The 26,407-nt window shown below is 35.9% G+C and overlaps 1 protein-coding gene across 5 annotated transcripts; it reads right to left on the bottom strand.

The window, feature by feature from the left end:
• Window positions 1-1,803: 1,803 nt before the first annotated feature.
• Window positions 1,804-20,273, bottom strand: LOC128155575 (ankycorbin-like). 5 transcript variants are annotated; one of them, XM_052817342.1, is made up of 2 exons: window positions 19,573-20,273; window positions 1,804-3,545 (listed from the first exon to the last, which is right to left on the bottom strand). In XM_052817342.1, exons 1-2 carry the CDS (start codon window positions 19,753-19,755, stop codon window positions 2,121-2,123), a joined length of 1,608 nt encoding a protein of 535 aa, XP_052673302.1. In that variant the 5' UTR covers window positions 19,756-20,273; the 3' UTR covers window positions 1,804-2,120. The 5 variants fall into 5 exon arrangements, with proteins under 5 accessions (XP_052673302.1, XP_052673306.1, XP_052673305.1 ...); XM_052817346.1 differs by lacking the exon at window positions 19,573-20,273 and adding an exon at window positions 9,964-10,224; XM_052817345.1 differs by lacking the exon at window positions 19,573-20,273 and adding an exon at window positions 9,905-9,931.
• Between the last annotated feature and the right edge of the window lie 6,134 nt (window positions 20,274-26,407).

The raw sequence follows: 26,407 nt of genomic DNA on the forward strand, positions 1-26,407 counted from the left end.
GTGTAGTTGATATGTATTAATTAGAATTGTGCAATTATTGTGAATGGGGGTTCAGATTTTTGGTTTCCCATTAACACATGTATTGTTTATAAGTGTTGGCATTCACTAAGAAACTTTCCGGTGATCCATAAAACGTAGCGACAGATAATAATTCACAAAATATATTGAATAAATGTTTACTATACATGTAGCTATAGAGTAAATAACCTAGTATATGGATTTATTTGTATTTAACAGTATTCAATGTTAACTGTAAATCTCTGTCACTTATGACGATGCATTATAATGGATTGTGATCAAATGTTGTAGGACATTTAACACTGTAGAAATCCCTGCATGATGGTGTTGTGGCAAAGTTCTAGTGTTTTTGAAGTCTTAAGCTCCTATTACTCTTCCAGTTATTGGAACTGTTGACTTAAGTAGCAACGGAGTTGTCTCCTTTTCCTAAGATGCTACCGACTTTAACCCTGTAAAAGTTCATCAGAATTATTTTTAATCCTTATGTGTTCAACTCTTATTACACTTTTTGTTACTTTGATAAACATGTTTATGAGGAAATAAACATTTTATACTTTTGTATTGCACGACTTCAGTGTTATTTACTTCCGGCAAATGTCTCGTCATCTTGACAAACTAAGAGGGACTCGCCTTACACAAGCTTATCTTTTAAAAAGATTGGTGAGCTAGCGCTGTAGCCATCGTAAAACACAGAAGCAGATTTCTAAAACATTGGTTTATATTTCTGAATCGATTAATTAACAATAGGAAGGCACAGTGCTGTAGCCTACTGGAATTGTGCTGGAGTGGGGTCTCAATTTAGAATTGTGAATCTAGAGTGGACGTCACATCGGCAATGGCATAGCTTATTGCCTTCATCATTATGTAGTTACTGTAATTTCAATTTCGAGGTGAAAATTTTCAGAACTATTGGTACTGTTTTGTAGCAATCGTATCTTCTCGGGCCTTTCCGGCAAGCTCGGAAAAAATATCCGAAGTTGTTTTCCGAGCTTGAAGGAATATAAGATAAAGTAAGCTATCTATTATAATATTGAATATAACGTATAAGACCTTTAGCTATTGTTACTTTTGACTTTTACAATAAAACACAAAACTTCATGTGAATATGATAAAACGAAATTCAAATACAGTAGTAAAGTATTCCCTGAATCCCCAACTATGGAGTCGAGCATGCGTATTCCAGTGAAAAGGACTAACGTAGTTGCTAGCGCTCGAGAACGCTAGCAATAAATTCTATATAAGGAACGATGACGTCAATAAATGAGTAAACTATATATGTTGCACCTCTCACTTTGCAGTGTGTAAGTTAAATCCAGCGGTGCAACACTGGACCCCAATATATTACCTATAACATCTTTTACTTTTGTAAGTTATAAACCTGTAACAGTATCGTCCGAAAGTCTAATGAAATCATAATTAATTTGGCTGCATGATGGCGACAAAAACACCTCAGATATTACCAAATTGTTCGCCTCTCTTTTATTTTCGCCCTAATTATCAATGTGAAAATTACGCGCGAATTTAAAAATGGACAAAATCTTTCACAAATATGATTGAATATAACACCGTCTATGGAACTTTAAAACTTATCTGAAGTCTTCGTTTAAGTACTACTAAATGATACACAATTGTACAAAATACCTTATAGAAAAACAATAATGCTGTACTTTATATATCATATAAATGCATTTTTCTTTTGATTAATTTAACGCTAACGCAAGATTTTATATTGTGTAAAATTATGACAGTGCAAATACAAAAAAAAACACTCCCCAAAGCCAAAACTTCATTTCTGTAACTTTTATTGCGTATTTTGGCAACATAGACTGAATGTCATAATGAGGTATGCTTAGTTTGCAGACTTAGGTAACTAGGGGCACCTGCTTCCGTTCTGGCTCTGTAGAACGAACACAGGACTGTTTCAACAACATCGTATAATAACAATAACAATTTGTGTTCGCCATTTGTGACATATGTAAATAATAAGCAAGGTGCTCTTTTAATAAATGCAGTATGACTATGCCTGGAACGATAAAGTCTTCTACATGCAATATTGTACACGTTACAAGCAAGGGAAAACAAATAGTGTCGACGCTCATGCGTCAACTTTCGGTCACCGGAAGTCCTTTCCGCTTCCGTTTGATCTTTTCTTTTAACGACGGTGCTAGTTTCACAGTCTGAGGACGATCAAAGATCTGTTCCACGTTCTCGGGACTTGTTTTGTAAGTCTGAATAATTTCCAGCTGCAATAACTGTCCAGACAGAATATTCACCTCTTGTTCTAGTTTCTCTAAATTATCAGAATATTTTTCGAAGTCCGTTTTGAGCGTATCGTACGTTTTGACACTGGTCTCTACCTTTTCGTTTATAAGAATCCTTTCCTGAGATTTCACCATTAACTCATCCTCCACATTTGAAAGTTCTCTCTCTAATCCGATCAGAAATTCCTCCAGTTCGCGCACCTGTTTCACTAGACGTTGTCTTTTCATTTGTAGGTTATAATTTTTCCGTGTCTGTGTCATTGTAATGGATAGAAAGTCGGCCATGCTAGATTTCTGGGCTTTCTCTGTGTGCTTACACTTCTTCTCCTGCTTGAATCCATTTAACTGTCCTTCCAGAGAATTTAGCTCGGACTCGATCTTCTGGAGCTTCTCTTTATTGTTGTGCAGTAGGATGCTTGCCGTTTTCACCGCTTTCTCGATTTTCTTTTGTTTCTCTTTCTGGTTCTTTAGATCCTCCTCTCTCTTTTTGGCGATATTTCTCGTTTCTTTGATGTAGTTGTTTACTTCATACATATATTGTTCGTCACGGTCCAACCATTTCCTCGCTATAGCACAAACATTCTCCATCTTTTCCGCTAAATCCGGAGCAAGTCGAAGAATCGGGAACGCTTTAAGATCACACGAGACTAACACTTTTTCCGCAAACTTTGAGTTTTGAGAGAACAGATCCTGATGAATTCCGCTATCGTAAGTTTTCATCAACAGGCGCATGTTTGTGAGTTCCCGCTCTAGCTCCGCGATGTAGCCAGATATCTCCTCAGTGTAACGGTTGGACACCTCCAGACTGATATCAGCATTGTTGTAGCTGGTACAGTTTTGATTGAGACGATTGAGAACATTGGTCTGGAACTTATCCACCAGTGAATGAAATGACTCCACCGTGTGTTTGATGTTCTCCCAGAATCCAGTGATGAACGCGATCTCCCCTTTGTCGAATTCCGCGGCCTCACGTAAGTGGTTTAACAGAGTCACAATCCTCATCTCACTGTCTATCACCTCCAGCTTAATGTTCTTCCTCCGGAGCTCATTGTTCGCCATCAGGAAATGGTCATTACACTCCTTCAGGTACTGTAGGAAACTGTCCTCGTCCGTCTCGTTACAGCTGTAGAACGACAGCCTCGTTTTGGTGACTTCGGTCTCGGTGTCCGAGATTTTGTTGCGTATAAACTCCAGGCCGTCTAAGTAGGCCCGCTGTAACCCGGCCCGCATAGTCGTCAGCGTCATGGCGACCGCCTTCGACTGATTCTGTAAAACAAGAAGTTGGTTCCATTAGATCCTGACCATGGGTAATTTACACTGACATATGATTATGACTTTTAAACAATATACTGGTGTCCAGGTGATATATCAACCCTGATATCGGTTTTGTTTTATGTTACGTGTTATTTTTAAAATCGTTTCTTGTCAAAAGTGAGTGGTGCATTCCAAATGAACTAAACCTTCAGAACACGTGTTAGGGGTTCGTGTTTTCTTGTTTAATGGTGGTGTAAGGCGCTGCAGGAGCAAACAATAAATCCCGCCATTGATTTTGCCTTTTTAAAGTAGAATCGATAGATCACATGAGTTTTTTTGTATGGCTTTATTAAAATGAAGTATGAACAAGGTCTATATCCCTCGTCACAAGCTGTACACAGAGAATCGGAAGCTCAAGGTCGAAATCATTTAAACGTTAAAACTTCACTGATCGATTGAGTCTCTGGAACACGGAACACACCTTCTCAAGAAAACGACGTGAACCTCCAAATATCAAACTTTACGATGTAATTTTTCATTGGGGTTAGATTATCATATATCTTGAACATACACGAGATATATCAAATTGAATGTAACTCTATACTAGTACTGTCAAGCCGACCAGAGCAATCGACCACAGGGGCATCTCACCATGCAACCAAGAACTAAATGCTACTAACAGAAACAGCTAGTAGTCCTAACATATATTGGTATCTATATATAGGTATATGATTGGGAAATCTCATACAGGAATAAGACAGGGAGACTTTAATAATAATTGTTTCGTCTGTGTTTTTATGCTGTGCTGTAATAATGAATTATTTTGGGAGACCAAAACACAAAACAAAAAACAATCAAACCCAATGAAAATGAAATGCAAATAAGAGTAAAAGTTGCTAATTAAAGGCACACAAATCGTTTAGACATAAATGAGTAATACTATACACCAGTATGCTCAGAAAAAAGTAAATTATACACATAACTTTACTCATGTCATGATTTTGCATTTTATACATTTCTTGATATATATATAAAGTTACCTTACTTTAATTACCTGTGATTAACTTTAAGACATTGTTTTGAGCCTGACTAATCTTTTTATACCCGCTGTCTTTATGAATTTAAAGAGAACGAGCACAAACTGATGTTATATCATGGAATATTGGCAGGATAATACCAGAGGAATGTCGGGACTGATTACTCGGGAGTAACCCTGTGTTTGGGCCGTGCCCTTCATGTGTCCTGTTCACTGATCTCCAATTAAACACAAGCTTGGAGCAGACATTCTATAGAAGTGTGGCCTTCACACGGCATATTGGTATCCTTCGAACTCCTCAAAACAGTTTAATCATTGCAAGAACGACAGGCAAAACAAAACAATTAATATAAATGTGCTCATTGATAACTCTCCAATTTCCACGAAATGCACACGCCACTTATAACGTCTCAAACCGCCATAAATCAAGTTTGCCAGCGTTCAAGTAAGGGACCTGTTGATAATTTAGAATTTATCAAACCTCTGAACTCCAATCCGAGGGGTTGTCATCAAATAAATGACGGTGTTTATGAGTCTAGAAAACGACCAGATATTGTAATTTACCGGCACTTCACCTTACGCAGGTATAGGTATGTATTAATTTGATTCTAGATACGGCCTACCCGTGTACATTGCATATTAGTTTGGCTGTACTGTACGTCCATTGGTCCAGCAGTTTATTGACACAACCAGGTCTTAGTTAATAATTGAATCAAATCAATGATTAACTTGTCTTGCCCCTCCACCCTCCATATATTCTAAATACGTATAATACATTTATAAGTCTTTAAACAATAAATACGAAAAACTTAAATTACTCCTTTTTCTTTTCTTTTTTCTTGATGGGGGATAAAACCCGCACCCAGATAACCCCTATCTATTAGAGAATGCGCACCGAACATTGCGAACTCGGAAACAAAATTAAACAACTTTCTATCGAAATCATCTAAATATTTTACTTGTTTTTTTTTTTTAATTTCTTTTTCAACTAGAAAGCTTATGTCGAAATATTTATCCTCAGTTAAAGACAATGTCAACTGGATGAAGCAACTGATATTATATTCATTGCAAAATGAACTACATATATTTGTTTTAAGTGTGTCAAAAGCCAATCAAAACCAATCGTCCTACCTCTTCTTGTAAAAGTGTCTCCATTGTTGAGATATTTCATATCGACAAACATATATACTTCCGATTACATTAAAAACATTCTAAATCTCCCCAGATTTGTTCCGTTAATAACAACTCGTCTTTGTAAACAATAGACCTAACGCCATATTTCTTTGACATTTATGATTGGATGCAGGAACGAGGCTAGCTGTGAATTAGTTTAAAGTCCCACACTCGACTGGCGTTAGTAGAACAATGACCAAGGACCGGCGAAGGTTGCTGTGGGATTCCACAGTATTGACTTTACTCTCGGGTGGGGGAGGGGGGGGGGGGGGTTCTCCCATTCAGAACCATTCCGTTTGTTTGGGTTGTGGCATTGCTTGCCTTCCTAGCTCCCGTACAATTTTACTAATTACCATCGTCAGATGTTGTTGACAGTCATAGTCTTCTGATAGATGTAGGAGTTAGAATAGGCCATAGGTCTTAGGACTTACCAACAATTTCTACAAAGGACACTGATTTTACACTGTAATTTGAACTAAACTATCAATTACGCTAGAGTTTTATTGAAATAATATTTTAAGCTTTCTATAAGCACAGACCCAGGGAAACTTTGAGCCACTTTGCATAAAACACGAAACTTTCTATCAAACCAACACTTGAATGCTTTGCTTTTCTTTCATATTAAGGTAAATATATCAGTGATTCAATAGCATAGGGTCACAAGGCTAAACCTTGTTCTTATGCGATTTCCAAACAAGATATCAAAACCAAACTCCGTACGAATAATCAGTTCTCGCCAAATGTTTTACAACACACTTCAAATCTACGATTTATCAGTCTCAAATCGGACGAACATCTACTGCTTGAGTTTTTGCCAAAACAAACCAATTCCATACAAAGAGATTGCAAATAAATCGGAGGCAGCGGTTTGCATTTCTCAGTGTTGTCATTGTGTAAAAAGTCGATACAAATACTTCAATCCTACCCTGCAATCAAGACCTTGCAATCCGGACCACGTGTTGGGGAGAAACTCGGGCGGTACAAAACAAACAACGTTTACATTGACAGTATTCCGTTATTAAATCTCAGAATGTCGTTCAATTCAGTTTAATTAAAATTCTCTCAAACGTTAAGTGCAGTGCATGGATTATGTATACTATCAATATTTATCTAGGGATTTTATTAAACCACCAACTCTAAAATGGTGGTAATGTCGTTTGGTTGGTGCAATGCAGTCATTAACGAAATAGTGTTCATTCCAGAACAACAATCATTTGTCCCCGTACACAATGAAATACTCTCCTCCACATAATTCTTTGACATTAATCTGTTGAACCTAAATTCAAAAGCAAACAGTTATCCTTCACAATTGAAAGTGCAAGGACCTAGTTTAACAAATGGTGTAACGAGACTAATGTTAGGGGTTTAAAGCTTGATTGCACCAAATATGTTCAGAATTAAGAGAGGATATTGCAATGTATCTACATGAGTATTTGGGAAAGAGAGAACGATCAACGTATATCCACCGTGGAGGTGAGTTATTGTTTATAAAAGTTCGGGAGTAATTTAAAGTTCCAAAAGCAAAGAAGGACAAGTTGCGCAAAAGTAGACAAAGCAGAATGTACATAAACAACTGTAAAACACAGCAACCTTACTAGAACAACCTATGGACAATTTTGTTTTGTGTTACGTTTAAAAATAAAACGTCAAATGTCTCGGAAAATGAAGACGTTGCGCAAAAGTAGCCGAAGTATAAATAGGTGTAAAACAAAGCAACCGTACTAAAACAACGTATCTGTGTTACGTTCATGAATAAAGCGTCAAAGATCGTCCTCGGAATGTTTCGGCCTTATCCAACGTTCCTGCCTACGTTTCTTACGTTCTCTGCTTACGTACCTCTTCCACAAGTTTCTCCTCTATTTTCTCCTGTTTGGGTTTGGAAGGTTTGGTCTTTTTCCTTCTGACGCTGTTTGGGAGAGCGCCTGGCTGCATAGAAAGAGCTCCAAGCTGCCCAGAAGTTCTTGGTAAAGTTGCCATAGTTATGTTTTAGCACCGAAAGAAATATAAATAATCGAAGAACACCACAAAATTCACAACAACTTCTCAATACCGTGCGAAATGTCAATGAGTTTGTCTCTACAAAGTTAACAAACGTTTGACGAGCAATCAAACAGTGGAAGTGTTTGTGGCAGAGACTTCTGGCTCTAACAATCACCAGAGCCTCTCTCCTGTTTGGACATCTGATTTCAGCGAGCAGTAATCCTTCCCAGCAAACACTCGAACGATAAACAGGAATCCCCTCATATCCCAAGTATGTCCACCATTAAGAACGGTGCCACAAGACACGAGTCTTCGAGATAATCTCTACCAACAAGAAAAACACTGGCTGCATTCAGCGACCTTCAGGCCTTTCCTTCTAAAGAGGGGTCGCACCTGGGACATATGATCCTTGAAACATGAAAGTTCTATCAACACCTTGTCCATTATCGGATTTCCATGATCAAATTAGCAATCGATATCAAGGTAACCGAAATCGAAGGAACTCCATTTGTTGAGAAGTTTCCTTCTTTTGCCGTGGTTGCCAGTAATTTGTGGGTGAATTTATCCACGTCTGTCTAGCTAGTGGTGGGCAGGAGGTGAATTAATCACTTTATTTGAAGCCCCTCTGAATGCTTTTTCCCTGTGTCTCATTTCCTCATGCATTCAGCTTATTAAATACCCCCTAACAATAAAGCATCGTTAGGATCCCATTGTGGAGCCCCCGGAATTACAGCTCTATGGAAAGAATTGTTCGTTCAAGAATGACTTTATCCCTCTTATTAAACGGCGACCAAGCGAAGCATTCTTCTTTTGTAGGCTATCTCCCCATGAATCCCGTTACACCGAGGGGCCCGCAGTGAATGATGATAAACTTATTAGCTTTTGTAATTGGCGGGTCTTACAAGGTCCTTTTGGGTGATAGTGTTCCAATTCGTGTATTGCAAACAAGATGATACGTTTGTTGATGGACGCGGATCCCTTTCGACGAGTATATTGGGGCCGTGGTTTGTTTGCAGAGCTTTATATAAAGAAGCCCGTGTATTTTCCGCTAAAAAGACTGTCATTTACCTAGTATCAATATGTCAGATTTATAAATGGTAACAGAAGTCCTAAAACGGAAATGGGCGCCGTGAAACTTTGTGACCGCGGTTCAACTTTTTGTTCCCAGAACTGTCCTGATCCGGCGATGGTTCTAACTTTATATGGATACACGGTTGCATATTCTTATTTGAGCTTTTAGCTTTATATAAATATAAATGGTACAGAATATGGAGGGATATGACATTTTAATGTGCCGGTTTTGAAAAAATAAGAGCTTTTGGCCTAAATGTACTGATAGGATAATTCCATTAAATGGTGTAAAAGGAATTTTCCATCGCCATAGACAAAATCTAAGTATGCCCCCACTTTTAAGTACATAAATGGTTTCCTTAATGAATCTCGTTGTTGGCTTTTAATACCAACCGTTTTAATCCATCAGTTAAGTGGGGCGGATTATCTGGAAGTCGTGTCATAGAATCAACAATCCGCCAGGACCAGATCCGATTGTTTTGGTATCGAGGAAAATAAACCTTTACTTACACGCACATTAATTCGACTCTCAAATTAAGATTGCACTGTTTGGGAGGAGTAGTTATGCTACAGTTCCTTTGTTAGAAGCGTTTGATCTCCCAGTGCGCATCCAGGTCAGAAAAGACAGGGAATTAAAAAGTGTTGGCAATTACAGAAAAAGTGAGCGATGGCACACCAATACAATCAGAGCCATCGTTAATATCTGTTCACTTTGCTGCTTGTTCAATAAAATATATCGACATTAATTCCTACCCCCTTTGATCTTCACTAATTCCGCGATCAATTTTAGAACATGACACACGGCATTCTTTTATAAAAACTTGTCCTCTATTTATTTAAGTTTTCAAATTACATGGTCACCTACATTATCAACATGATTGCTAATCAAGATGCTCTTCATCTTCACAAAATTCGGGTATATCGTGTGAAACCCATTGACTTAGGAATCAATAAAAAAACTGATGTCATGTAATACCAAGGATTATGGAAATATACAATTAAGCGAGAAAAAAGGTTCTAATAAACAAATATAATGATTATTGGGGGAAGAGAGACGTCAAACCCTCTTTTTAGACAAAAGTTTAAAATTTGACTTTCTAATAACACTCACATTCCAGCCCATGATAAAAGAGGAAATAACCCCGGGAATTCCGGGACCCACACACTTACTGAAAGCGTGAATATTTTGCCTCGACATTTCTCATATCCTATGTAATCCACCATGATTCCGTTGTGGTCCCCGTATTGAGTTCCGGGTACACTGTGACCGGTCTCTCCTGTACCTCACACTGACTGTCCCTCACTCCTATATCTCCCCACCTGTCCCTGACTACCCCTCACACACTGGCTTTTATATCCAGCATACAAGACCGACCAATATGAACACCGCCATTGTGTTCCAGAGACCATCCAATGCTATATATTGGAAATTGAATCCCTCTCCTTCATGCATTCAGAGCACGAGATTTAATAATCTACTCAATAGCTAAACAGGGGCTGAAGACAAGGGCCTATTATCTGATTTAATCAGGGATTAAGTCACGGATTTAATCTAAAAATAGAGCAGATTATTGAGTAAATAATAATAAAACGGCACTTGAAGTCAGCAGGTTCAAAAAGAAAGAAAACTGCTACAGATGCTGCTTATCTAAATTACAAAATGCTGATATTAAAAACAAAGGGATGTTGCGGCTTTAAACGAAGGAATAATGACGGCTTGGCGGCTATATGAATATTGCTGGTTCAAAAGGCAGACTGCTGTTGGTAAAATAAGAGGGATTCCCCTAGCTCAAAGAAAAATAGTCTAAGCTAACAAATGCTGCGGGTTCGAAAGAAGGCATGCTGACAGTTCCAACATATAGATGTGCTTCTAATATATATACGAAGAAATGTTCCTTATAACGGAATGTTAACGAAGGTATGGTGTTGGTTCACAGGGAGGTAAACTGGTGGTATAAAACACGGTGGTAATTATTCAGATGGTTCACAGGAAGGTAATTATTCAGATGGTTCACAGGAAGGTAATTATTCAGATGGTTTACAGGAAGGTAATTATTCAGATGGTTAACAGGAATGTAATTATTCAGATTGTTAACAGGAAGGTAATTATTTAGATGGTTCACAGGAAGGTAATTATTTAGATGGTTCACAGGAAGGTAATTATTTAGATGGTTCACGGGAAGGTAATTATTCAGATGGTTCACAGGAAGGTAATTATTCAGATTGTTAACAGGAAGGTAATTATTCAGATGGTTCACAGGAAGGTAATTATTCAGATGGTTCACAGGAAGGTAATTATTTAGATGGTTCACAGGAAGGTAATTATTTAGATGGTTCACAGGAAGGTAATTATTTAGCTGGTTCACATGAAGGTAATTATTTAGATGGTTCACAGGAAGGTAATTATTCAGATGGTTCACAGGAAGGTAATTACTTAGATGGTTCACAGGAAGGTAATTATTCAGATGGTTCACAGGAAGGTAATTATTTAGATGGTTCACAGGAAGGTAATTATTCAGATGGTTCACAGGAAGGTAATTATTCAGATGGTTCACAGGAAGGTAATTATTTAGATGGTTCACAGGAAGGTAATTATTCAGATGGTTCACAGGAAGGTAATTATTCAGATGGTTCACAGGAAGGTAATTATTCAGATGGTTCACAGGAAGGTAATTATTCAGATTGTTAACAGGAAGGCATGCAGATGGTTAACAGAAGTAATGCTGACAGTAAGTATGGTTTACAGAAAGATATGCTTGTGGTAAACAGGAAGGTATGCTGGATCAAACAAAGGAATGCTGGTTAAGACCTACACTGCTGCTGGTACAAACATGGGACTCTAGATAATTAAATTGATTAATATACATCCATACATGTATTATACAATATTGACGTGCTTATAGTGCAGATGCAACGGCAGGTTTAAGAACAGGAACGATAACAATTTCTAGGTCGTTTAGTTGGATGATTTTGATTTTTAATCTCTTCACAGATAACATTTAAACTAAGCTAGACTTTCCTGAAATGATATCATCTTGATTTATTTGTAATCGGGTAAATTTGTGAAACAGCAGGGTGGTATTTTTTTTTTATCTTGGAAATTTATCACCATTGAATTTCGATCACTGAGTATTTAGATCAATTATCTACCCACCGACAACTACTCAATACACGCATAGATCTGACAGCATAAAACACAGATATCAAACAGTGCGCATTAATTATCCCTACCCCCGCAAAGTCTTGGTCCATGGTGGTAGGGCTCACCCCGGAACAAGGTGTATTTTTCAGAAGTTTTCAATGCGTCCTCCTTTAATACTGATAAATCAAAGAATACAGAGTATGTGTAAGGCTTACTCTATAATTACTGGAAAACAGCCCCTTTTAACTGTAGTTACTTCCCAATATAATGTGTCAAATAGATACCCCTACCTAAATTTTGTTTTTGTAGTCATAAATGCTGTTGCTTGGGGGTGAATGCATACAGAATAAAGGCCTACAGGACCATTGCCAGGGGATTCTGTTATCGCGGTAGATTGACAACCCAAAAAAGTAAATAGCAAAGTATCTAAAAAAATTGTTCCTGTAGCTAAAAGTTTGGTTGGTTGGGGTGAATGCGTGTATATGTCTATCGTTGACGAGACCTGGATGAACAGATCAGGATTAAGAGGGATTATCTCTGACTTGGGGGATCAGTCCTCCCTGACTTGTAGGGATTACCACTAACAGACAAGTCATCTTGTTTGTCGATCTTCTCTCACTTTGTCTATGAATGAACAAAGTCACGGGGAGCCAAGGACTAACGGAACTTGTACTATAGTAAATAATGTATTTGTGCTTTTAAGTACAAAAGGTACTTCGTGTATTGCTAGAACTCTTGGGGTCATGTACATTATACTGTACATTATACTGTACATTATACTGTACATTGTACTGTACATTGTACTGTACATTGTACTGTACATTGTACTGTACATTGTACTGTACATTATACTGTACATTATACTGTACATTGTACTGTACATTGTACTGTACATTATACTGTATATTATACTGTACATTATACTGTACATTGTACTGTACATTGTACTGTACATTATACTGTACATTATTATACACTAAAGATTTCATCTCATCATCTGAAAGAGTCTTATCATTGGTTTGGTATGTCATGTCTTTGTCTTACTGATGCATAGCTCTGCTTGCTGAACACCAGAAATTGGAATTATAGCCCTTAGCCACATTCCCACTCTCTCTGTTTTTGAAAATAAGGAGTTTTTTTTAAATACTCAATAAAATATATTCAGAGGGAAAGAATGGGGTATAAAATTTTAGACTTCCATAAATTCCATTGAAAGATGAAATTTGGTATTGTTGTCATATTTTAAAATTTGAATTAACTGGGTGGGTGTAAATAAATAACATCATGACATTATTTTCTTCCTTTTTTTTTTTTGAATTACAATCTGTTTTAAAATCATAAGTTTTTCGCGAGATCTTATTCTTTTGTCAAAACATTTATGAAATAAATAAATATTTTCAATAAACATCTTTCTATAAAAACTGATCGAAAGTTTTTACGTTTATATATGAAAGTTCATATAAAAGGAAAACTTTATCTTGTCTCGCGAATTTATGGAAAAATAAAGTTCTCGCGAATTACGAGTAATTCTTCCACTTTCATAAGACTAATAATTTTAACAGAAGTCAAAGAAACAGGATCTAAATGTCAACCCGATACCTGTCATTGCTTAACGACAGGCATGTTTATAGATCACACATCCGTTAAAAATATTTTTTTTTAAAACGATGTGAATTTAAGTAATGACTTTCTGACGAGTCATGAATGTTAATTAAGTCTTACGTAGGTCCACTGACTATGGCAGTAATTAGTTCTCTCCGGAATAAACTTTCCTAAAATATGTATGCTCAAATGAATAAATTGTGAGTAATATGATAATGATCGCAATGAATTCAATATCAGAAAAAAATTGCTGGGTTTTATTACTTAAAGCCATACTAGTATTTGGAGGCAGGCTTTAATTCAGTACCTGCCAAATCTCAGTGTAATGAATGCAGGTAACGACCCAAACAACCACTTTCCAGAATTTTCATTATCTCACGAATTCTATACGCCATGAAAGTATTTTTCAGGGTATCTCTTTAGATATAATTGTGTATGAGCTTTGTAAACTTTATTATCACTAAATTTCACTTCCGCTTAACCGTCTTTTCGTTTTTCTGAAACTGGGTATTTGCGTGATCAGTGCTCATCATCCAACAGTATAACAATACTTTTAAAAAACTAATTAAGAACTAGGCATTCATCATTTCTAAAGGCATTTATCATAAATTGGGTTTGAACAAAGATGTGAGATGGGACCTCGAGTTAGAACCCCCATACTTCACATTTGTATTAACGAATCAGAGTTTTATATGGTTTTTTTTTTTCTCTCTCTCTCGCTTACGCATGCATTGTTAATTATTAAGAAATACCACGTATTGTATTATTATAATCTCTGTGTACCATTGTGCAATGGTGTTGAGATTGAAATAAATGAATGTAAAAGAAAGTTACCCCACGCGATATATTGACTGGGTACTTTTTTTTCTTTTTTACTACATGTATAAGCTTTATAGCTGAATAGTTTTCAATATCTAACATAACTGTGTGTTTTACGGGAGAACAGTATACGAAAAAAGACAACTGAAAACAACAACAACAATTGTCAGAAACCCAAAAATAAAGCAAACAGCTGATTACAAATAATGTCGAATGAATACACTTGTTAGGACAAATTCTATGGATAGAGATTTTTTTTTCCTAGTTTGAAAGAGTAATTAAGAAAATGAACACATCATTATTTCACGAGTACGTAAGTTCGAGAGTTAAGGGTACCAATATTATTAACGAAGTCCTCTATGTTTGGGAAACCACAACTACTAGTGATTTCACAGTATTATACTTCTTAACTTCGTGCTAAAATAAACAAATATCCACGCGGACCCCGGCCAGCGTTCATCTGTTTAATTAGGCGATTAATTCTTCCTTTCAGAATCAACAACGTCATTTCTTTTATTACACTTATCAAATATTTGCGCAAAATCAACTTAGGGGGAACCAAATACACGGAGAAGGGGAATAAATATGTGTTTAAGATAAATCCGAGCCAGCAAAGTCATGTACAGATTTATCAAAATTAAATCCATGTCAATTTACACGTATATTGATTCAACCCATGGGTATATTGTCGTATTTTGCAAATATATTCATGTCATTACATCGATTAATAGGTAAATGTACTGACAAATTTATCAATATATCTGATTTATAAATACATTGTATAAGATTATAGCTTTGTAGATTTTAATAATGGACAATTTCGTATATTTCCGTTTCAAAACATGTTTCCCAAGATTTGATCACATGACCAACCAAGTTCATATCCCGAGTTTTTTTTTTTTTATATTTCTTAAATAATTTAACTTTAATATCGAAGTTTTGAAATTATCGGATACGTGTTTAAATGGAAATTAATCACTTTATTACAAAATCCATAATGACTCGCTGAAATATTATGGATCACTTTAAAAAATTAAGCTTTTTATGTGATTTCTGGAATTTCCTTTAACTTCATATTTATTACACATCGTAGTATATCCGGAATGAATGGTCTGAAAATTTGAACAACGTTATATAAATTTCAAAGTTTGACTTAATCATATTTTATCGACAATTCATTAGTACTGGCAACATGCAAATCCTTCATAAACCCTCTCTCAAATTTTATTTTTACAAATTGAAATGATAAACATGGTAAATGAGAATATTTTTTTAATGTTGCACTTCAGTTATAAATATCACTGTGTGATATTTATATCCCACAATCACTGTGTGATATTTATATCACACAGTGATATTTATAACTGATATTCATGTTAGAACCATTTTAACAAGAGCTTGGACTTTGGGTAGTTATGTCAAACAAAAATGACGCGGTTTCTAGCGAAATATTCACCTATTTCGTAGTCCTAGCTCAAAAGCCAGACAAATCTTGTTGATTTCAAAGAGCCATGGCTGAGTGGCCAGCAATAGAATAGACAGACCTACGTCACATCGCTAACTTGTGTTGACGCAAGAAATAGATAGATACGTCCAACCGAAAGTCCAAGGTCTTGTTAAAATGGTTCTAAGTGTATTTTATACAAATTGTATAAATCATTTAGATATAATATATTTAAGGTAATTCATAGGTTCGTCAGACAATTAAGGCACAATTAATCCCTAATATTTATTAATGGAATTAAGGCCCTAATATTGTATCGCTAGAAATAAATGTGTATAATAGAGTGGTTGGCTTTAGTCGCCAGTTTTCACCGTAAACTAATTTTTTTCATACCGTGTACATACATGTACATGAATAAATGTAAATTTGATTAGCTTGTTTAATTAAGTAAGCATCAATATCTGACCAAATAATCATGCCAAAATGTCATTAACCCCTGCTTTATGGATTTAACTGAATGTCACGGAAAAAATATTTACGTGCAAATGTCCAATAGGTAATTGTTTATTTACATGTGCGATTTATGTAAATTAAACATACAATAATCGTGCAAAAATGAGGAAAATCGCTTGATTATAGGTAATAAAAATATAGTGATGATTTAACAATGGTTTAAATTTTAAATGTGAACATTACGTGCAAAGTTTTGTATAGAGTCGTAAATACACTCAAATTACGTGTCTTAAAACATTTTGTTTAAATGCTATGATATGGTGTAGTCTGTAATTGCTATGATATGGTGCAGTCTGTAAAGTATAACAAACAAAGCTGTGGTTTGGTTTACTAGGCCAGTTCGCGAAGTGGTTGGAATTGAGATGGAAATTAATTGAGCAGATTTCTATTTAAGTCCCTTCAATCAAATTTCCTTTTTGTGTGATAAAAATACAATACTTGTTGACATGTACAAAAGCAAACATCGGTTAAATGGGGAAAGAAAAACCGTCAAACGTACGTTTGAAGCTCGTGTAAAAATATGTGCAAACAGTATTACGTAATCTAATCGGTAGCTATATCAAAGAGCCTGAAATCAAAATCAAAATAAGAAATTTGGCACTTAAAATATGTCTTCTTTTTGCACCGAACACATTTAATCCTTTCTCATCAAATTTGAGAGCCATGGTTCTCTAGTAAAAAGAAAATCACAATAAGATCGAGGTCTTATCAAAAAAGGGGAAGATAGTTCAAAAAGCTGTGTCAACATGTTTCATAAAACATTTAATACCCGACTGTAAAACCTCTTGTTCAGAGCTACCAGGAATACGGGGAGCGGAACTAGTTCGAGTCGCGTGGCTTGGAACTGTTTGTCCGCCTAATCTCGCGTCTTTGCGGGGGACATGTTTATATGGCGATTACAGAAAATGGTTCGGAAGTGACCCGACATTTTTATTCAAATGAATATCAGTAAAAGCAATAAGTCACCGTTTCCTTGGAAACAAAAATTCTAGCTAACCCTAGAGAGATAATAGTTAATAGATAATTAACGGGTTTCTATTTGGTTCTTTAATTATGTGTGGTCGACTGTTATAGAAGAATATGTCAAGAACCGCGTGTACATTTAACCTCAGGAAATTTACAACACGAGAGAGACCTGATAGTTGTTATTGCTAGATGGGAACCTCTAAATGTCCCGAGCTCCTACATGTCATTGCTATTGATAACAAGGTGACTCAGCAGATTTTACAAAGACTCGGTCTTAAATTAATGTCTCAAAAAATAATACGACAGAATCAATGGTCGGTTGTTATGTCATCGATAATGGAGGAAGGAAATGGTAACTGGTGGGATTGACTGCTGTAAAGTCATAGGGTACACTGTAGTGACTTGGGGGGGGGGGGGGGGGGGGGGGGTCAGTGACTTCTGTCTCTACTCCTAAAATTCATATATTAAATTTAAACATATTTTATTGAGTAATCAAATGGATTTGGGTAACAGGCAAAGCCTATGTAAACCCTCTCCAAAAATTAAGATATTTCAGCTGAAATCTACCCAAAGATTCCTATATCCTTTTTTTCTTCAATCGAAGTTAAACTCAATGTTTTAATTGTTTAATACGTTAATAGAAAAAAAAGAGAGAAAAATAAAAGTGTTTGAATACTATTCATGAAAGGAATTTCTTGAGTTTTCTAAAGAAAAAATTCCTATTAAAGAGCTGCCAAAATTTGTTTTCTTCTTTTTAACTGATTTATTCTTGTGGGTAATGGTGGGAGCCTATTTATCCAAACAAGTGTTTCAGAACTAAGGGTAAATCTCAGGTTTTATGCCGTATTCAAAGAAAAACTACGCACCAACGTATATCAGAATTCATCTTTTATGTACCCCGGTGCAGTGAATGACTGAATAATTGAACACAAAGTTTTGACGGACATAAATAAAACATAAACTCTTCATGTACGTAAAAATAAATCAAGAACTTGTATGGCTGTGTACAAACATCTTTCATGCTAGTCAATTAAAGTCTCTGTATTTTTAAATACCTATTAATTTTAGAAATAGTTTCTGTAAAACTTTAAAATGTCAGGTTTAGGAATGAAATGACGTGTAACCGTTTTAATTTCATCCACGCATCAATAGTCTTTGCTAAAAAGTTAAATACCCATCCATTAGCAGAGCCCAGTGAAAAAAGACCACGATTCGATGAAATCTTATTTACTTGGATGACTTATGAACGATCACACATGCACTCTGTGTAGATATTTAGCAAAACAGAAATTCTTTGGTACGAAAAACACCAAACAAATTCCTTTATTCACAACAAAAGTCTTTCTCCTGTACACAAAAAGAGAGGTTCTTTGAAATTCTTTGCAAAATCGGTTCTCTGGGCTGCCTAACCAAATGCTCAAAAGGGCATCTAAGGATTGCCAACGGAACTTATTCATTGATTTCTCAAAATATTCTTCTTTCTATTATTCGTTACTTTACTAAGATTTTCTTTGAATAAATTGACTATATATAGCAGATGGTCTTTATCGTTAATAAATTGGAATCACATTCAATTGGGGACATTTTACAGCTACGTGAGTTTAACGACAGATTTTTTTATGAGCCATAAAACGGTTAAACGTGTAGGATTTAGCACATATATCTCTTCTATACCGTACGGTAGGGACTAAAACTTCAAACAAATCGATTGGATCAATATTTCTGTCCCTCGTTTCACAACTTTATTTTCTAGATTAGAGTGCCGCCAGACGGCATCTAAATCAGGAATGGACAATCTCCAACTGTCACCATTAACTCGGCGCTCAGCGCCGCCCTAAGAAAACCGGGATTTGGAATAGACCGGAGTTCCAAGTCGTAACTACCCATCTGTCACTGTTAGAGACCACTGGGGAAGATCTTATAGCGGTCTTATCAAACATACGTCACAGAAACAGCCTCCTAGCGGTCAGTTAGACTTATCCTCTATGATTGGAACTTGACAACTGTTCCCGTAGAGTCCTTATCGGAGACAAACACGGCTGTGACAGCTCACACATGGAGTGATTAAAAATCCCTGTCAAGCACAGAAACTCAAAGCCCTCTGTTCGAAGGAATGGTACCACTGCTTCTTGTATAAACAACGTACCCAGTGGTCTTGTCTTACACCACAGTCTTATAAATAATGTATTGATTATTTTTCGTCAGAAAACACTCAAATGCATCGGATTTCTACTTGGAACAAAATATATGATTGTATAAACCTTGCTACTTGACATCAACAGCCCCGACCTACCTCTTCCCTCTGAGCCGGGACATCTATGACCAGCTGGGGTACCTGCTCCTCCGTATTGTTCTGGGGGGCCGCTGGTTTGGGCGCCGACTCCTTGTTGGCTTTCCTCACCCTCCGGACCCTGACGGGCCGCAGGGGTGGGGGCTTGGAGTAAGCGATCGTCTGCTGCTGTGCCGTCCCCAGCATGGCGACCAGATAACCACTAAGTAAAGAACTCCAGCAGAAATCCCGTGTTATTACGGCCACACCGAGTCTTCCTTCGGTTTAAATATCATAATTCCTCTTCATCGATTTCTCATCACTTCCCCATTCGATTGAGTAATTTTTTTTTCAGGGTAAACTTCGCAGAAGAATCCAACACAAGCTGGCAGGAGTGAGGTACGGCGTGAAAATCCAATACCGATATCCCTTCTTCTTCTCACCCAGGCGGCTATAAATTCTTTCCGTTTTTGGAATCCTTTCTTTGCCTTTCTTATCTTATCCCCCAGAGAAGCACGTGACTGCCAAGTATAGTTCCTTACTATAGCGGTGGCGAGCGATTACTGCCGAGGAAGGCTGATCTCTAACATAAATAACGATTTCTTTGACTTCTTCCCCGCTTAACGTTCAAACACAAATTACTGGTGGTCGTTTATAATTGTCACTCGACGGGTCTTTTTAGTCTCTTTAAATGTTTTATTACAACACAAAGTAGGAGAAGATCTGTGCGCTCGATCCTCACTTTTTTTTTATTAAAATATCAAACTTTTCCTGCGATAAAATTGGAGGCATTTAAATATGATTGGCCCTTTACAAGTTCCGATTAGATGACTTTCCTGAAGAAAATAGAACAACGTGCGCCATGGTGATGTAGTATTTACCGTGTTTTCGGATTAAATGTACAGAAGTCTTGATTGTTTATTAGGAAATCAGCAAATATTGACTGTAGTATTTATCGTAAAGCACGGGATCGTGTGATAGAGGACCTGGATCAGACGTCAATATATCGGCTTATTGGAGTCGCTACTTTATTGGGCCGTTTTATTTTTAGAGAAAGCAATCACTTACTGCCTAATTTTAAAACAGCAAATGTAAATATTTGATGCGGAGAAGAATTTATATCCATCGATATTTTATCCTGATCAAGCTTCATTTTCTGAACTGTGGCCCAGAAATATCACCAAACTTCATTAATTGCATGCATCGGAAGCTTCATTTCTATACAGAGAACCTGTTAAACGGACATTGTTTTTATCTCAATTCCTCTTTTATTATTGATAAAAAAGACATGTATTTTGAATGTATGTTGAATATCAATTAATAATACCACAATGACTTTCTTACAAACCAAAAGGATGGAACAGTTAACATTCCTTTGATCCTCTACTCTACAGATACATTACATCTCTATCATCGGCTTGTAAAGAAAATTATCAACTATGAATCTTCTTAATTTCTATATCTTTCACACTGATTGACCCTGAACAACAAATAGTCAAATACCAGTTCTCGTCTCACAATAAAGCAAATGTGCAGAATGAAATTCTAACGAATTTGAGAATATTAATATCAAGACGTATTGTGGGTCTAGATTGTTCACACATGGGAGCAACTCCTGGCAACGACTCAAAATACCACCCCAAAACACAATTTTAGGCTCACATTTTGGTTCTCTATTTCCATAAAGGGAATTAATTAAACAGAAATTCAAATGCTATGGATGAATAATAATATGTCATAAATATCACATGAATACCCCGCCTATTGGCAGAGAATCTCTGTAATGGGGCATGAACAGAAAAATTAACTTGTAGAACCATTTTAACAAGAGCTTGGACTTTGGGTAGTTGTGTCAAACAGCATTGTGACGTAGGCCTGTCTATTTCTTTGCTGGCCACTCGGTCATAGCTCATTGAAATCAACAAGATTTATCTGGATTTTGAGCTAAGACTACGCATATGGCTAAGCAAGTCAGAAATGCTCGGGTGGGTTGAAAATGCAACTGTAGTTTCAATCCAATGTTTTCTCAAACGTCCGCATTAATTTGTTCCCGCACATTTTAAAATGTTTTGACTGTAACGGGTAAAATTTACGTAATCTGTATATTTCCAATCTTGCCAATTAATGTTCCGCGGTCTTAATAACAAAATCTTTAAGATGAGATAATCACGATGGCAAAATAAGGAACAAGTGAGGTCAAGGTCATAAGAAAAATCAAGGTCAGAAGCTTCCTAACAATTAAATTGGCCTCAACGATGTTTATTTTGGGAAAATATCTTGAAAAGTCTTTTGCAAACGAGGTGAATGCAGAACAATTTTTAAAAAAAAGGACTTGGACACGATTAAAGATAAAAAAAAAAATATTTTTATTTTCATGTATAAAATGGTTAACTGGTGCATTTTAAATGATAGACCAAACTAGAGCAGAGCTCGTGGCAAAGCCCCGAGTAGGTCTTCCGTTGTTGCTGCGAGTTGAAAATATATGTTACGATTATAATGACTATACTTTCAGTTCTGCTTTTGTTATAAAAACGTGTTGTGATTGAAAGTCTGTATATAAAACGTGTTTTGAAAAAAGAAAGGAAGAAAATATTTTAGGAAAACTATTTGTCGAGCAGAGTTTATGTAATCGTTTCAAACATTGTTTAAAAAATGAGATGTTTAATGGCGAGTTAAATTTTCAAAGGGTAGCAAGCATTGTTATAAACATTAAACAGTATGTACTCATGATTCATGTCAGGAATTGTATTTCTTTTTTAAACTGAACTCGCCTACAAAACACGTAAACTTTTCTCAAAGATAACTTCTATATTAAAATATTTCTAAATTTTAGAAGATTATGTGCATGTTTAGAATTGCGTGCTGACAAAATTTACAGACCCTAAAACGTACTACTACACCAAAAAAGCGTGCGGCTAACGTGCGAGAAACGTTTCGTGTAAACCTTTTAGAGTTTCATGTAAACCGTTTAGCGTTTCGGGCAAAGCGTGTAAATCGTTTCGAGCAAAGCGTGAGAGAACCGTTTGAAACGTTCATCAGATCTCATTCGGAACTCTCTGACAAGTTAATTGTTTTAAAATGGCGCCCGTGTTTTACATCACTTTAACAAAATTGAAGGAATTTTTAACAAACAAAAGAAAGGTATATGTATTAAAAGACGACTAGTTACAGAGTACATGTATATTTAACGTTTTCATGCGATGTTTTAGTACTGAAACAATATTAAGATTCGCTATAAATAAAAAATATTAAATACAGTTAGCGAAACATGATTTCTATTGGAACAAATTAAATCAACTTTAACTTGCACGATAATGTTTTGATAAGCATGTATTTTTATTATCTATTTACATCGATAACTCTTACTGAGACCATTCGGCTGTGTACAAGCAGCACACATAACCTCGGACATCGGGGCGAGACCTGCACCTGGCTGAACCTGTCAATCAAACTCTGTGTATTTGTTTTCATTGGATGGTCAGGCGTCTCTCTTTTGTCAAAAGCCGACTTCAAGGTAATCGGAATCAGAATTTGATGAAACACACAATTTAAATGATAGAAAATTTATTAATAATTTGAACAAAATTAAATGTAAACATTGAAAGGAAATAAAAAAATTAATTATTATGGGAATCTATACGCATGGTACTCAATTCAAATAGATTATATTATGATTTTATCATTTTGTGTAGTAAAATCACCCTTCCAACTGTTACTCAATTACATAACAATTGATGACCTGGGGCTATAAATGTTCTGAGCTGTGTGCGCTAAAGCGGCACAAGATTCTCGGTCGCATGCGGCAATAGAATTAATACAGACCGGCCGAATAAACAAAGGGGTGGGAAAGTGAAACAAAATGTTACACAAAAGAAGAAACCACCAAAAATGATTTTCGACAGATCTTGCTATCTTTTCTCCAATTAGAAAAAAAACCCAGCGCGGGCACCTGTCAGCGGGGCGGGAGGAGTGGGGGGTGGCAATGAGTTCGCTTCCACAATGAAACTACAGAAGTGATTAATATGTGACCGATAGAATCTAATCTAAAGTTGTTTAAACTCATGTGAATATTTTCTAAAATAATCATCGAATGCCTCAATTCAGGGCATTCCTTTATCGTGCTAGCACCTACCGCAAACATGTAACATGGAACTTTGATTATAATTTGATTTGATTTTTAAACTACCTTGTACGCTATCGTATAAATCAATGCTTAATCAACTATACATAATAGTTGAAAACATAATAAAATAAAGTTGTGTCCGTGCGGAATATGAAACATAAACGCGTCATAAGGTACATGTACAAGAACACGAACCGACCGCGGATCACATAACCACTCGCGCCGGATCTCCTCAGCCATGTGCGAGGGATGAACATTATTCAAAGGTTTAATATTTGAGGGGGGTGGGGTGGGGGTGTTGATTTAAAACATTAATTGTACAGTTTTTAAAGTAGTTAACATAAACCAACCAACCATTAGTTTATGTCTAACGATTTTTCCGATTTGGAGTAATATCGTTCATTAATATTCATTTACACTCAAATATTTAATTAAAAATATACAAGTAGGACAAACCTTTATAACATAAAGTTAAAACAGTTCTTGTATATTCGGCTATATAAACTCAAACACGTTCATATGCATGTAAGTGTAAGTCGCGGTGTGCGAATCTTGTGTATTAAATAACCGCTTACCGCTAGGTAATGCTGATCTCCTCGGCCGTGGGCGAAGGATAGATTACGTAAAGGTACAACGCACAGAAACACACAGCTCAGAACCAAGGAAGATTTGAAAAGTTTGCAGTATAATGACCTTACTCTATCAAATAGAAGTTCTTTATTTTCAACTAAAAACCCACAATTGATCTATGTCATTATTGCTTTAGAGAATGACATTGCTTTCATTAATTAAATGAACTATTTCTTACTTGACATCCAATCGTTTAATCCACAAAAGATTTTGTGTAATCAAAACTAAAACAATTCTTGAGTTCGCGGCTAAATAAATTCATATATGAGAGACGCAACTCTCGTGTATTAGATAACCACTGACCGCTAGGTAGTCCAGCCGCGACCACGGTGACCGATTTTCTCGGCCGCGGGCGAGGGAAAGCTTACGTAATGGTACACACACAGCTCTGATTCAAGGTAGATTTTGAATGCATGGTGTTTATAACAAAAAGGTAATGCATATATTTTTTCATTCCATATTTTGTGTTTTACTAGAAAAGAAAAAGAATGTTTTGTTTTCCAATTCCCGTTTTTTAAGGATTGTGCACTATAACACTTAACAACAATGACTTAAACTCCTAAAAAAAAGCATGTATTCTAAAAAAAAAAAAAAATTCTTATGAATTAATGCCTCCTGTATAAACCAGCATACTTTCTGCGGTAACTTCATGCCAGTTGTACTCACAAAGTCTTTCGTTAACTTGTCAAATAAAAACAGGTACATGCTAACATGTAAAGCTTTTTACACTCATACTACACAAATCACTTACAAAATAACATTGAAACGACCTTCATGAGATCCCAACAAACAACTTTTCCAGCGACAGCCATATCAAAATCCTAACCGTTTTTGAGTTATTAAGCAAAATTTTTTAGGGGCCATTGGCCCTTAATTTAAGGGGCCAGCCCCTTTTTATTGGTGTCAAATGAAAGCCCTTGATATTTTGCACAACTTTTATTCTACATGTCTTAACAAAATGTTTTTCGTTTAAAAGATATAAAGGAAAACATGTCTAAATTTTTGCACTTTTTTTAATCCTGTTTTTTGACCCCCTACCTTTTCCTAAATAAAAAACGTAATCTAAAAACAAAAACAAATGTGCACAACTACAATGTCTCTGTTATTCAAATTCGTTGGATTCCCAATCCCTGCTATCATAGTCTCGGAGCCTTTGTCTGGAAACAAAAGGCCCTAAAAATTTTTAAAAGGGAAATAACTCTTTAACGGAAAGGGAATTCTAAATTTTATGAATTGCTTAAGATAGTGTTTTGTAAAGTACATTAGCCCTGAAAATTTGAGCAAAAACCGTTCAGAAATGAGCAAGATATGAAGCCTCAAAGTTAGCGTCTAGGAAACAAAAAAAAAAAAAGAAAAATAAGAATAATCTTAATTTTTTTCCCGCACAATAATAGAAAGGTCTTCCGTTGGAAACGGAAGACCTTAAATATTGAATGTTAAAGTCAAGTTACAAGCGAGATACAGAGGTAAGAATTGGTTCCTATGTAAACAAAGCTCGAGTCTTATAGTTGTTTACAAAAAATGTAAGGTAGAGAATTACCATTTCTTAGACAAAATGACATGCAAAAAACAAATTAAACTAATTCAATATCTTCATAAATACTATTATCAACAAAAGAAAGATACATTTGATTGAAACTTACAAGAATACAACACATATGTAAAAAATGACAATATTCGAGCTTTGTTTACAAAACAAAGAATTGTGAACTCTTGCTTATAACTTGATATTTGACTTTCAAATTTTGACATAGCATTATAAACTTCTATATTTATCAGTATAAACATTGGAAATGGAAAAATAAAACTTGAAAATTTTATGTCAAATCGTGTCCAAGACCCTTTAATGAAGCTAAAGGCAAAGTGGTTTACATGCATGAAAATCCTTATATACGACGTAATTTATATCAAGTTTAAATTAAAAAACAAACTGAAGCAAACTAGTAGATAAACAAGGAGAATACATTAAAGTTTTATCAGCTCTGGATTCGTTTCGTTTATTAAATATTGAGATCAGAGATCGGTGTAACATAACCCGTTTATGCTGAGTACACGTTGTAAAACCAGTGACTGTAGAACTCGGCCCCTTTTCCATCTGTTTGTGTA

This window comes from Crassostrea angulata, chromosome 7, assembly GCF_025612915.1.
Source record: "Crassostrea angulata isolate pt1a10 chromosome 7, ASM2561291v2, whole genome shotgun sequence".
NCBI lineage: Eukaryota > Metazoa > Mollusca > Bivalvia > Ostreida > Ostreidae > Magallana > Magallana angulata.

Coding starts and splice junctions, on each gene's coding strand:
- LOC128155575 (XM_052817342.1), bottom strand. CDS start 19,755: ATGCTGGGGACGGCACAGCAGCAGACGATCGCTTACTCCAAGCCCCCA. Junction 3,546..19,572: donor TCCCGGCTCAGAGGGAAGAG/GTAGGTCGGGGC, acceptor CTTGTTTTACAG/AATCAGTCGAAGGCGGTCGC.